Below are 13,824 nucleotides of genomic sequence, written 5' to 3' on the forward strand. Positions count from 1 at the left end.
AGCACCATTCCTGCTTTTTTAAAGACTTCAGAGCTCATCACCCTCCCTCTAACCTCCCAAAGACACTTGGATGAAGGATTTCAGTCTGCTCTGCCTCTTCCTGGCATGAGACTGCAGTGCAGTGGGAGGGTAGAAACAGCACGTGGGTCTCTACCTTCTCACAAATTTTGGGACATGAATGTTTGGTTGTAATTGTGTTCTCTAACTGCTGATTTTTTGAGTTCAGCCTTGCATCTTGCTCATTTTCCTGTAAAGAACTCCAGAACTCTTAGAGATACACATAAAAATACCAGCTCTATACCTTTTAGCTGTGCTGACTCTACCCACCTATGGCACTAGCTCATTTTCATCCCCAGAACAATAGATATGTTTGCAGGGTCTCCCAAGAGATGTGTTGAGAACAAGGAGATACTTTTTACCATAACTTCTGGAGTCCTGAAGTTTTTTCTAACTTTACAAGCATTTCAGAGGACCTACATCTGCTTGTAACTGGAGCTGGATAATGCTTTTTAGTGGTTTAAAATCACTTTTCCAGAACAGGATATAATTTAAAAGAATGATACTTGCAGAACTACTCTGGGCAGAAAGAAACCATCAAGGGACAGCTGTCAAATAATAAAAGGACCTAACCAATGGGATGCTTTGCCTAGGAAACAAGGTGGTGTTTGAGAAAGTGAGGCCAACTTACAAATGGTTGCCACAAAGGTTTATATAACCCTTGTCCTTCACCTTTCAGGTACAACATCCAAGTCTGGTCTAGGAGGACCTGCTGCTTTGAAGGAGATAAAAAACAATTCTGATACCTCTGGGGATACCTCCTGACAGCTTTTCAATATACAGTCTCCAGCTGAATTTGTGGTCTCACCAGCATCCCTGAACCCTGCACATCCATGCCTCCACTTTGCACTGCCAGCAAAGCTGCAGACATGCAAGAGAGACTGAGTTTGACCTCGAGTAAATATAGCAGTGGGACACAGAATGGTTTGGGTTGGAAGAGACCTTAAAGATCATCCCATTTCAACCATGCCATGGGCAGAAACACCTTCCACTAAACCCGGTTGCTCTAAGCCCCATCCAGCCTGGCCTTGAAGACTTCCAGGGATGTGGCAACCAAAGCTTCTTTGGGCAGTCTGTTCAAGTGCCTCACTACCCTCATAGTAAAGAATTTCTTTCTAATATCTAATCTAAACTTGCCCTCTGACAGTTTGAAGCCATTATCCCTCGTAGTGTCACTGTATGCCCTTGTCAAAAGTCCCTCTCCACCCCTCTTGTAGCTCCTTTAGGCACTGGAAAATGGTTCAAGGTCTCCTTGGAGCCTTTTCTTCTCCAGGTTGAACAATCCCACCTGTCTCAGCCTGCCTACATAGTAGAGGTTCTCCAGCCCGCTGAGCATCATAGATTCCTGAGACCAGTCCAGGCTTTGGGCTGTGCTGTTGCCAATGTGCATAAAACCCCTTCAAAATGCATCACTTTTAATCAGAAGTTTATAAAATCCCCCCGTACCTTTCTGTGTGGCCCTGGTGAGCTTGGCTGGAAGTCCAGGGCCAGGTAATCCACACTCCCCGAACTCTTTTTAGGCGCTGGGCTGTTGGTACCACTAGGAACAGGAGAAGCAGAAATGGGGTTTTGCTAATGCAGGGAAGAGACAGGAGAGATAATGAGGATTAAAGTGGGAAGGAAGAAAGAAAAAAGGAAATTAACACAAATCCAGAAATGACACACGTTGGAGGCACCTTTAAAAGAGCCTGGGTATTTGCTCACCTGCCTCTGGGACAAGGATGTGCAAGAACTGCTGGGATACTATAAATGTTGTATATTGTGCTAACAAATATTTCAAGCTCATGCTCTTGATTTCATGTATCAGAGCAGCTCTGCTGTCTTTGTGCTGATTTTATTCACATGCCTGACAGCAGACGTGGGCTTTAGCATGTCCCTGGAACCACACCTCAGCAAGGCCAGGCCAGCTCTGGGATCTTCGCTAATCACAACCATGCTGCACAGAGCACAGATTTCCTCTACCCCATCAGTTACATAGCCTCAAAAATATGCTTCAAGTCAGTAGCTTCACCAAAACAGACAAAATCCCCTCCCTGTAAGCAGTGCCACTCCCTGCTTCTGCTCTGATAGCCCCTGCTCCCACAGAAACATGATGTCAGCAGCAACTAGGGGAAAAAAATTGAAAAAAATCAACTTTAATTAGGAAAATACACCCTGACAGTCCGTATAAATTTTTTATCCCCTCTTAATTCCTGGCAAAGCAGGTGATACATGTTTCTGCTCTCATACACATTTAAAACTCCAATGAGACATGTTGTTTTCAGAAGGAAACACCCTGTTTTGTGCATTGAGGGATGAACATAAGGATGTACTCCACACAGTGCTATCTGAGCACTTCCATGTCATGAGCTAGGAATTTGCAGAGCTGGAGAGATTGTATGTCCTGCCAGAACCATCTATCTTAGCTGTGGGGCCCTTACCATGGCCACGTAGTTCTCCTCGCTCTCTCCCGAGTCCGTGCTGGTGATGCTCTGGGAGGAGACAGGGCGGCAGTACTGCAGAGAGCTGGCGTTGAAGCTCTGCCTGCAAAGCAAGGGTTGAGGTGTTACTGATGGCTGCAGGTCCTGCTTGTCCTTTGTCAAGGAGGGATGGGAGAGGGCAGCTCCTGATGCCTGCAACCATCACTGTGACCCAATCTGGGCATGAGAAAGAGCAGGTGGCATTGAGGTTCTCCAGACTGTCCTTTCCATGGGTCAGAAATCCTTGGGTTTTGTCTCCTCAATTTTTTCTTTCTAGAATTTTTTAATAACACCTTGCTTGCTATGTACCTGTAACTTTCCTACTCTCATCTACACAAATCAGATTCCACTAACTCCTTCATCTCACAGGAAACATTTAATTGTGGAGGATGCAGGGGCAGCCTTGGTGAAGCCTCTCACCTCCAGCCTCACCACAGCAACAGGATTTGTTTACTGTATAGGCCCTATCCAAATTTTTTGCCGGAAAACAAATCCTCTGAGGAATTGTCTTTCTTTCAATTGGCCAAATATAATTATACCAAACAAAATAATGAAATCAGCTTCTGGCATTAAAGCACGTGTCTCAAAAAGCTATTCGTTGCCTTTCAGTAAAGCAGGGTCATATGATTAGCTGATAGGGGAAAAATCCATTAGCTTCTCCAGGGTCAGACCTCTTGTCAATCAAACCCTGCTTGCTGCTTCCCAGCGCAGTGATTTCAGCACACAGCGTTCATGCCCTGCAGTCAGTCTCCACACAATCCAATTTATTAGAGGAGTCATAGCAGCCAAGCTTTGCTTCTGCCTTTTACTGGTCAACATCAGACGGTGAATTAGTAGCAGAGCTGGAATTGTGCGAATCCTGTTATTTTTGGCTGGCAGACATAGCTCTTGAAGTGCTTTGGTTTAATTTTGCAGACTTCCTTCAGGCTAAGCTTTGCTTTCAAGGCAATCAAAACATGGCTTGGTCAGACCCTGAGAGTCACCCTGTGCTTTGAGATGACAGTGGGGTTTTGGGGGGAATAGTTTGGATGTGAAATCATGCCCCCCACACAGCGTGGCTGAGTTGGTCTGGCTCAGATGCATCATGAATTGTGGTGGACCACAGGTCCCAGGTCAGAGCCACGGCTCTCCAGTACTTGTCAGATCCCAGAGACACGAAATGTCTTCAAGGGATCTTAATTAGCTTGTTAGCCACATGCTGGGCTTTCATGTGAAATCCCAACCTAAATGAATTTATCTTCCTGCCACCAGCTGCGATGTGGGGAATGTTTAATCCATGGCAGAGGTGACAGCATGGCTACCTGTGGATGTCAGTAAGAATGAGACCAGAGAGCAAAGCAAGAATTCATCTCCCAGCCATTACTCACGTTGGCCTGGACCAGGATTTTGTGACTGGCGATTTGAAGGGAAGCTCATCAATGACAGTGTTGTTCCTCAGGTCCAGCGGTGATGGCTTTGCTGGGGAGGGAAAAGCCTTTATTCAGAGGCAGCATGTTCCTACAGTTCAGCATCCATGATTGGCATGAGAGTGTCCCCAACAGATAGTTGATTACTTTCCATTCTACTAATCAGCCTCCCAGCCCTTCCTGCTGATGACAAATACTCTGAACCAAAACACCTGTGCTCATGTATACCCAAACTGGGAGAAAACAGTGAATTTCTCCCTCTGCTCCACAGCCCCAAAGTGGATGGGTAGTCCCAAAAGGGGGATGTGCCTTCCAGGGAATAGAGATCTGCTAAAAATGCCTAAACCCCAACACTACTCATTAGATATCTGTGGTAACTAATGCATTAGATGGGGACAAGACCAGGCTCTGCCAGGCCTGAACTGCCTCTGTGTGGAGTGTTTTCCCTTAGGGAATGGGAAAGGACATCTGCAGGCTAACGTGAAAGCTCTTCTCATCATGGATGGTTCATTAGGTGGAAGAGTTCCGTGCTCCAACCCTAGCCCTTGAATGGAGTGTTCATGGGGTTAGGTGTTGACACCCTAGAGATGGGAGCCCTCCTCCTCAGGATCTCATTGGTCACCTGTCAGACAATGGATTAGGGAGAGATTTGGAGAATCTCAGCAGAGCCCTGAAGGAAGAACTGCCTGGAACCAGCCAGTAGGAAACTCTGGGAAAAAACTATGTCATCTGAATACAATATAGAGATTTTGGGGTGGAGCACAGGGAGGGGTGCAGGCCAAGGGGGTGAAATACTGCCTGTGACATGCATCTCCTGTAAAGGACTGGAAGGGTTTGAGATGGACTCTTCAAGCGCCATGAGAACTACATTTGCACTACAGAGCTTCTGAAAGAGGAAGGGGATGGGCAACATCTGAAGGTCTGACTGTACTGGCAGTAGCAAAGCACACCCCGCCTAGGACTGGACACAACTTCACAGATGGAGTCTGAAGTATTAAGAGAACAGAAGGATTGCTGGAAGGATTTGTGCACGACCATCCGTTCTTACCTTTCCGGTCGGGTTTGAGGTTGCGGTTGACTGGTGGGGGCTGGATTTCACTCAGCCGTCGGTGGCACTGAGCCACGGCTCCTCCTTTATGCACGGGAAGGGTGGCTGAGGACAAGCCCACCAGGTCAAAGTGATGTGGCCCAGGGCTCATGGGGATGTAAAGACTTTGGGCATTGTCGTTGGCTTTCTCGGCGTGGATTAGGGGCGAGGAACCAGGGTTCATGGGGACGTAGTTGTCCTCGGAGTCGGTGCTGTGGGAACGGGCCACGGCTGCCTTGGCCTGCTGGGGGAGGATGTGTTGTGAGCATCAGGTACTGCTCAACCCCATCCACTACAAACCCTTCACCTCATCATAACCAAACAACATCTGAGGGGAGACTCACTCTAAAATCTAAGCACAGAGGGAAGGAGTGATCTGTCCCCTCCTTGGACATCGGTTTGCACTGAGAGGATCTACCTCCTTTGTTTCCGAGACATTGCAATATCCTGAGTTTTCAGAAAGGTCTTTATCACCCAGACCTGACCATCTTCTCATGATCAGAGTGAGCTGGAGAAGCATGCTTAACCTGGAAAGTCTTTCTTCCCTAGGCTGCATCCGTGACTAAAATGGAATATGAAAGGTTGCTTTAATGTCATTTCCAGCTCAGGAAATCTTAGAAAGTGCACAAAAGAGGCTGTTCTGGCTACATGTCAAAATTTAGCTCAGCGGCATCCCAGGCTTTCAGAAAGAAGGCAAACTCTTGGGTAGTTGTTTTTGGGCCAAAGCTGCAGGCAGATACACTGCATGGAAGCAAAGCTCTGCACATCATGCTGGGTTAGGTGGTTGCCACTCCATCTGTTCTCTGCAGGCCACCATGGTTTTAGCAGAAACCATTAATAGACCCCTTCTTAGCCCTTAGCTCTGCAGGACTGGGCTGTGAGGGCCAACTTGGAACCAACCTGTCTCTGAATCTGTAAGGTGCAAGTGGTGCCTGTGGTGTGGTGGCCCACACCAAGGCCAACTCACCAGGTAGGAGTTGTAGCCATCGTTCATGGACTCGACTGACTGCACAGCGCTGCCGCCCCCGTGCTGGGGGTACTCGTACGTCTCACAAGAAGAAGCTGCAACACAACCACAGATGCATGTGTTCCACCACAACTGATAACAAAAAGGGGTCCCTGAAAACAAAATCCAGGCACTGGTAGAGAGTATCTGTTCTTGTTGATGGAGATGCTGATAAGAAGATGTGGTCTTTAGCTTGTCACAGGCTCTCTGCTGTGCTCCTTCCCAATTAGCATCTCTTTGATGCACCAGCACAACTGCACATGCCGTGCAGACCTACCCCTGTTCTGCTGAAGTGCTGCAAAATCCCAGGGGTAAAGGTGTCAGATAAGGCAGATCATGGTGACAAAACTGGGTTAAGGGGAAGCTCTGTTAGAGCTTGCTAAGTAAATGTAAAGGCTGGCAGCCTCCAGTAAAGGGAGGATGGATGCTAAGCTCTTAGACCAGTCTGTTTACCACTGAACATGAATTTGATCTCAGCCTAAGTGTGGGCATTCAGGTAGGAGGAGATGGAAGAAGCATTTCAGAGAGCTGTGTGTATAATTTACAGTGCATTTTCTCTCCAGCCACCTTTTCTAAGTTACTTTGCAGCTATCTCATACTAGGCGCCAGGTTTGGAAAGGGCATGCACACCTACAGCCCACCGATGGCCAACGGCAGTCGTGGCTCTGTTGCACTTGGGGATGTTGGGTTTTGGAGACATGCAAAACCAAGGTTTTGCTCACCCACCTTTGTGAGCAAAACCAAGGCATACTTCCAAGCTGAAGTATGTTCTGATAAACCTGGTTATGAGCTGAAGTGAAGGTAAGCTAAAAATAGCTGAAATCACAAAAATCTGGCAAAGGGCTGCATAAGCAAGCACATTTGGGGTTTTGGTTTAAGGTACAACACAGCCAAGAGCCAGCTGAGCATCTCTGGTAGGCAGAACTTTGCAGATGCCTCTCCATGCCTGCTGAATACAAAAACCAGGGCCACATCCCGGCTGGGCAGAGTTTCTCTTCAACCCCCTGGCTGATACCACGTGCACCCCAGCCCTACCACAACCCAGTGGGACTGATCTGCCCAAGGCTGCTGGATAGCACAAAGCCACCCCCAGGTCCCCACCTCCAAATTCACCTCGGTGCAGTCTGCTGTTCTCCACTGCTGGCAGCGTGTTTCTCCGGGGAATGGTGGCTGCCATGGGGGTGAGACCTAAATTTTCACCAGGCTGGGGTCGCTGGGGTGGACTGCCCCACCGTGGCTCTGTCTGCCCAGGTTTTGGGGGCCGTGGCGGTGGTGCAGCGGGTGAGTCGCTGGTGGCCACAGCCAGAGCGTTGTGGTTCTTGTCCAGTGTAAATGTCCTGGGGATCTGGTAGATGGAGAGTGGGGTGGCAGGGATGTCATAGGAGTCCGTGGAGAGCTCCCCAAACTCCTTGCATAGGGTGTTGTTGGGAGTCTTGTAAGTGTAGACCTCCTCATTATCAGTTTCGGAGCTGGTGAGGCTCGACTTGGGGTGGGTGTAGGAGCCAAAGGAGCGCGGGAGGTCATAGGCACTGTCCCTGAACTCCGAGTTGTGCCGGCTGGGCTTTGGCAGGCTGTAAAAGCCGTGGAGCTGCCCACCAACGCCGTTCACGCAGTGCCCGTTGCCCTGCGAGAGCTTCTGGACCGCCGTGTCACTCCGCATGAAGAAGGCAGACCTTGTGGCTTGGGAGAAGCTGGCACTCCTGCAGAGGGAGAGGAGAAAGGGGCTGGAATGGGGGGAGAGCCGGTTCTGGGTGCAGAGAGCTCTGCTCCTCTGTTTGTCACCTTACTGACCTGCACTGCCCAGCCCCAGAGCAATGAGAACACCTCAGACTCCTCCAAACATGCCCACAAGCCACTTAATCCTGAAACACTGTCATAATGCTTCTGTCATAGGTGAGAGCTACCTGCACCCAGCTCCATGACAGGGCCATAGGCAAGAAGGAGCCTTTTGTCCAGACATAAATTGCTCCAAAAGGGCAATTTTCACACCATCTGACAACATCCCAGGGCACAGCTGCAAAGTGCCAATCTGCCAGCACTGCCATTGTGCCTCGACCACCCATCCGCAGTTCAGGAGGGAGACTTCATCTCACCTCTGCCTTGCAGATGTGTTTGAGAAGGCCTGAAAAAATTCCTGATGGGGATAATTTCAAAATCTCCAGCCACGTCATCATCCTGCCCTCTTGCAGGACAAGCAATGGGGAGGTAATAGAAGTCCCCAGCTGGGATCTGCAGTTTGCAGTCCTGACGTGCATGGAGGGAGGAATGAACCTCAGGGCTAATTTCAGATTTGTAAAAGTCCTGGAGTTTTCCAGGATGAGCAGGGCAGTGTAGTCACTAGATCCATGCCTTGGTAATGATTCCTCGATTTACATGTGGTCATGTCTGGGGACACCCATCAGAACAGGGGTCATGCACAGAGATCTCAGGCCTCTAACAACTGCTGGTTAGCCACTGCTCCTCTGCTGATTCCCCTCAGGTGCTTCATCTCCTGTTTTATCCCTGCTTTATCCCACACATGGGTCAGGCTTTTGGGGACCGCACTCTCCCAGTGAGAAAGGGCTCAGCCAGCCCCATATAAACACCCTCACTGCCCCCCACCAGAAAAAAGTTCTGCCCGGTATCAATCATTGTGGTGAGAAAAAGTGAAATGGTTATGGGGAGAGTTTCCAGTTGTGGCAAATCACTGAGAAAGTGCCAGTCCTATGGGAAAAGCTGGGAGATGCTGGTTTACAGTGCTCTGGTGTGGTTGATGCTCTGCAGGGACAACAGGGACTCTGTTTCATGGAGCCAGCACGAGATGGCGCTCAGAAATAGGGCTTATTTAGGGGAAAAAGCAAGTGATGCTCTGATAAGACAAATGAATCCCTGCCACCTTTGGACCTCAGTCCACCCAGAAGTGGTTTGGGTTCTGTCAGGGTATTTTTGGTTGATGACTTGAAACATCTCATGGGTTAATTATTCTGCATTGCCTGCCAATTAGCTACTATTACCCTCATTTTATGGATGAGTAAAGTAAGAGCTCCAGAGCAGAAAGGGGAGGGATTCCCAGCAGTCCTGCAGCCTGACCCCATGCACTGGGCATTGATCAGAGTATTATTTCTGGCCCAGTTGCAGAAGTAACACTGGCCAGTTTGTTTCTGCTCACCAAAGCACTGGTGCTTGCTCCCTTCTCCTCCAGGTCCCAGCCCTGTTCAGGTTCTCAGAGGGTGGCTTTTAGGTATCCTCACAGCTGGAGTGTGAGAGGACCATTTTTTAAAAACACTGTTCCATTAACTCTATCTGAAGTTAATTTTTCTGAGCCTTTTTCTGTTATTGTTTTCTGAGCAGGGAAAGTCAGCTGCAGCAGGAAAGCCCAGTGGAGGCTGCAGCCCGAGCTCTGCTCTCACTCCACGCCAGCTGGGTTCCGACTGTCTCTCCCTCCCTCCCTCCCTCCTTGCCTGCTCCTGCGAGCCAAAACTCTTCACGTCAAAAAAACTCCTCGCTATTTAAGGCAACTGGCTGGGTCTGGAGGCGGGGAGTTGTCGCTGGCTCAGAAATCCCACACCGTGCTCCACCAGCTGCCACGAAAGCCAGTGAGCTCTGGAAGGGGTGAACGGCAGGGTGGTGCAAACCCTGCCCATCCTTTGTTTGTCCTTCTTCTGGTTAAGTGCAGGAATTAGGGCTCTGCCTGCAGAATCACAAAGTGGTTAAGGTTGGAAGGGACCTGTAGAAGTCATCTGCTCAAGCAGGGAAACCCAGGGCTGTGGCAGGACTGTGCCCAGCCAGCTTCTGAATACCTTCAAGGATGCAGACTCCTAAACTTCTCTGGGCTACCTGTGCTGTACCTTCACTGTGTATTGAGCCACACTCGCAGTGAAAAAATGATTCCTGATGTTCAGATGGGCTCTCCTGTGTTTAAGTTTGTGCCCATGGTCTTGGGTCCCTGGCACTGCACATCACTGACAAGAGCCTGGCTCCATCCCCTTTGCACTGTCTCTGCAGGAGAGATACCCCTGAGACTTTTCATGTGCCAGATGAATAGTTCTCAGCCTCTCCATTTAAGAAAGATGCTCCAGGCTCCTCAGCAATTTCATGTCCCTTTGAACTGGATCCAGTATAGACCCCTGAGGTACTGCTAGGGACTGGCCTCCAACTAGGCTTCATGCCACTGACCACCATCCTCTGGGCCTGGCCTTTCAGCCAGCTTTTAACACCACCTGAGAGGCCAGGAAAGCTGGGAGTTTGTGAGGTCACCACTCTGACCTCCTCCCAGCCACGATGAGATGAGACCATCTTTCAGGACTTTCTCCAGATGGGTTTTGCAGACCTCCAGGGATGTAGATGGGCTGAGCCCCTCACACCCAGCCCTCCCCTCGGCTGTCCCGGAGTGGGTGGGCCACAATACCTTGCATTTTCTGACTTTCTGCTCATACACTGGTGCAGGAAAAGGTAGTCCTGGGGGGCACTGGCAGACAGGGTGCTCTGGAGGTGGCTGGCAGGTGAGTCGAAGGTGAACAGGGTGGGCTGGCTGGAGTGGGACGGCGCCGAGGACTTGCGCTCTCGCAGCAGGTGGTGGCTGGCACTGCTGAGCTCTGCTGGGGAGGAGCGCGGGGCGTGGTTCATGGAGGCGATGCTCCTCAGGGTGTCTGTGCAGGGAAGAAACATACCTGTGAGTGCCAGACGTAGCTACCCCACAATCCCCTGTTCCCAGGGTTTTCCTCACGTAAATGCTCTGGCAGGTCAGCGTGGTTTGCTAATGGCTCCAAGGCATCCTCTCACCTTCTCTACTCAGAGCACATGCAACTACAGGTACCATTTATGGAAATAAATATTTATCATATTTTATCATAAACCACATTTCCTAATTTTATAATACTTTGTCACATGCTTAGTGGCTTGCTGGGATGCCTGCAGGATGTCAGCCCATTTCATGGGGAGCTCAGTGGGCTGTTAAAACCTGATTTAGAAGAGAGGAGCTTTCACACTGCAGAGAGATGTGATTTAACTCACCTCCATCCCTCTGTGTAAGGGCATCACTGCTATCCCTTTACACTTGGGTTAACTGAGGAATAAGGTGGGAATCTAGATGGACATACTGACAGCAAAGACGAAAAAATATTCTCATGTTTCCAAATTCTGTATTGATTTTGTGACCTCAAGAGAGTTGCTGCTGTTTTATGTGAATAAAAAGGGATGCCCACTCCCTCTGCTCAAGGAGAAACAGACTTTAAAATATTAAATGAATTTCAATGGAGAATATCCCAGAGGTCAGGAATAATCGCCCAGCTACTCCAGCCCTCTCACAAGTGTACTTCATTAATTCAAACCACAGATGACTTTTTACGGCCAAGTTGTAAATCCCCACTAAAAAACCCCCCAAAAACCAAAAACAAAACAAAACAAAAAAAAAAAAAAAGCCAAAATAGAACAAATACACTCAGAAAACCCACAAGCTACAGAATATTTTGAAATGCTGATCCATCCCTGGTTGCAGAAGACCACACAGAAGACTGTCCATGCACTCCTGACATGTGAAAACCACTGTGGTTTGCAGAAGTCACACTTCATATAATGAGTGTGATTTTCAGTTATTTGGTGCTGATACAAAACACAGAAAAAACCCAAACCCCAATAAAAAGGGGAATTCCACACATTTTCTAGCCACCACTAATTTTGGGATTGATTTCAGGTTTCCCTGACATGATGTTCACCAGCTCTTCAAATCTGATTTCAGGCAACCAAGCTCCAACACAAGGAGGAGGAACTTTTTATAGATTACCAACCTAATTTTTTTCTATTCCTTCCCTCACATTCCAGATCCTACCAGAAATTTTGCACCTGACTCCTTCATGCTGCAGAGAAATGAGTTCTCTACAAAGCGGCTGTAGTGGCTCAGACAAGGAGAAGCTCCACACAGGGTGATTTTTCACTAACTTCTGAATCATGTCAAGATACAAAATCAATCTGTCTGCTGCTCATTCACAGCTGCTACATTTTTTCCCTGGTGTTACTGCAAACTTCACCCAGTGCACAAAACGTACATTAATAAAAGCCAAAGAGCCTGGCTTGACTATGTTGTTTGGTTTGTGCTAAACAAAGAAAGGATCGATACTTAACATTGACATTAATGGTGGGGGATGACAGCTTAAAACTCTGATTCTTGTCTTTTTTGCATGGGCATTAAAGATCCCCTGGGGCTCTTCATGGGAGTAAATGGCCATCTCAGTGTCCTCGGACAAAACAGTGTCTTGACCCTCATTCTTATTAAATATTTATCCCATAGCAGTGCAGAACGATCCCCTTCGGAAAAGGAGTCTTGAGAGCTATGAAAATTCCAAATCGAGTGCTTTGAGATCAACCAGGATGAGAGATCCCAAACCCACACTGCCATCAAAAACAGGGGTGCTGCACCCAGAGTGCCCCTCAGGAGCCCCATCTTGCCACCTCCTGAATCAGCACCAGGAACTGCCCATGGCACTGTGCTTTGGCCAAGACTCTTTGGGCATGGTGAGGATGACAGGTTGGTGTTGTGCTCCCATCCCAGCATGAAGGTCACCTCTGGGGACAACTATGAACTGCACGGCGTTGCGGTCCCTCTAATAGCTCTGAGCTGTCCTCTCACACTATCCCTGCAGGCTCTGCACTTGCCATTGCACCAAAATATCATGGCAAGGCAAAATACACTCAGGAGTTAGAAATAACACTGATTTATTTCTGCTAACACAGCCTGAGGGGAGGGATGGGGCTGCACAGAGGAGACAGTCCCCAGCAACACCCCAGGGCACAGCAACTTCAAATGATAGCACTTCAGGGAGCCCTGGCATTCTGCACATCCAGGAGACCTTAATCTTTCCCCAAATATCAGTCTGATTTGGGGAAAGTGGAGAACACAGTGCAAAAGACGCACTCATTGAAATTAGGATGAATTACTCCATGGTTACTCCAACCACATAAATGAAAATGGGGGATGAAGGGGGGCAGGAGGCAATGCCTGGTAAAAGCATGTCACTTCCCTGGGGAAAGCCTCTCTATTGGCATCCTCATTGATTTTCAAAATGAATTCCCAGCTTGCTTCCCACAGCGACCCGGCCACTGAGAGCATTAGTGGGAGCCAATTCAGGACTCATGTACTCCATTAGGTCTGTAAGATGAACTCCATAATAGTAGGTGAGAGATGGATTGCTTTGTAGGGCTGGGAGGGTATTGCAAGGGCTGGGAAGATAAATCCTGTTGAAGGAGACTGCCAAGATTGGTCCGGATTTTTTATGTTGTGGGGTTTTTTGGCACTAGAATAAAGGACAGCTCATGTGTCCAGGTCACATGCTGACAGCGGGTCCTGCTGGAGGGCAGGAAAGTAGGCAAGAAAGGAAATCATGGCAAAAAAATAGTATTTGAAGACTAGCTCACGCCAAGGGAAAAATCAGGACACCACATCAAGTTAAACACAGACAGATCCCCATGAGAGTAAGGCACAGAGGATGAATACGAGACAGAGATCCCAAAGCCATTTCAACTTGCCATGCTGCAGCACCCAGCTGCCAAGCAATGAGGACAAACACCCCTTTCCCACATCCCTGCAGTGCTCTTAGTGACTAATCTCCATGGGATCCCATCTGGATGCCTCCAGGCAGCGGTCCCACCCTCATCATGACCAAAGATACTCAACTTGAGCTCTCCACAAGCCAAAAAGAATGATGATTCTCAATCCCTCATGGCTGTCCACCTTGGGGCCACGGATAAACCCAGGTCCCTCCATTATTTAACAGCGCAGACGTAACCCTCTAATCCTTTGGCTTGATGTTGGTATCTTGAATTTATGCTGAGGGA

At 48.7% G+C, this 13,824-nt stretch overlaps 1 protein-coding gene across 5 annotated transcripts in view; it reads right to left on the reverse strand.

Moving 5' to 3' along the window:
* GAB2 (GRB2 associated binding protein 2) overlaps positions 1-13,824 on the reverse strand; it is a 93,298-nt gene that overhangs the window by 6,896 nt on the left and 72,578 nt on the right. Inside the window, exons 3-9 of one of the 5 annotated variants that reach the window (XR_005953378.1) lie at positions 10,403-10,643; positions 7,117-7,715; positions 5,977-6,071; positions 4,971-5,253; positions 3,884-3,974; positions 2,478-2,580; positions 1,504-1,597 (exon numbers count right to left, since the gene is read on the reverse strand). Coding sequence is in view for 4 of the 5 variants with exons in the window: in XM_041414067.1 (XP_041270001.1) it covers positions 1,504-1,629; positions 2,478-2,580; positions 3,884-3,974; positions 4,971-5,253; positions 5,977-6,071; positions 7,117-7,715; positions 10,403-10,643 (1,538 nt within the window). In the remaining variant the exon portion in view is untranslated. Of the gene's footprint in view, positions 1-1,503; positions 1,630-2,477; positions 2,581-3,883; positions 3,975-4,970; positions 5,254-5,976; positions 6,072-7,116; positions 7,716-10,402; positions 10,644-13,824 lie in introns of all 5 variants that reach the window. The other 4 variants (XM_041414070.1, XM_041414069.1, XM_041414068.1 and 1 more) reach the window with 4 other exon arrangements.

Source organism: Onychostruthus taczanowskii, unplaced genomic scaffold (genome assembly GCF_017590055.1).
Source record: "Onychostruthus taczanowskii isolate IOZ18803 unplaced genomic scaffold, ASM1759005v1 scaffold44, whole genome shotgun sequence".
NCBI classification, from domain to species: domain Eukaryota; kingdom Metazoa; phylum Chordata; class Aves; order Passeriformes; family Passeridae; genus Onychostruthus; species Onychostruthus taczanowskii.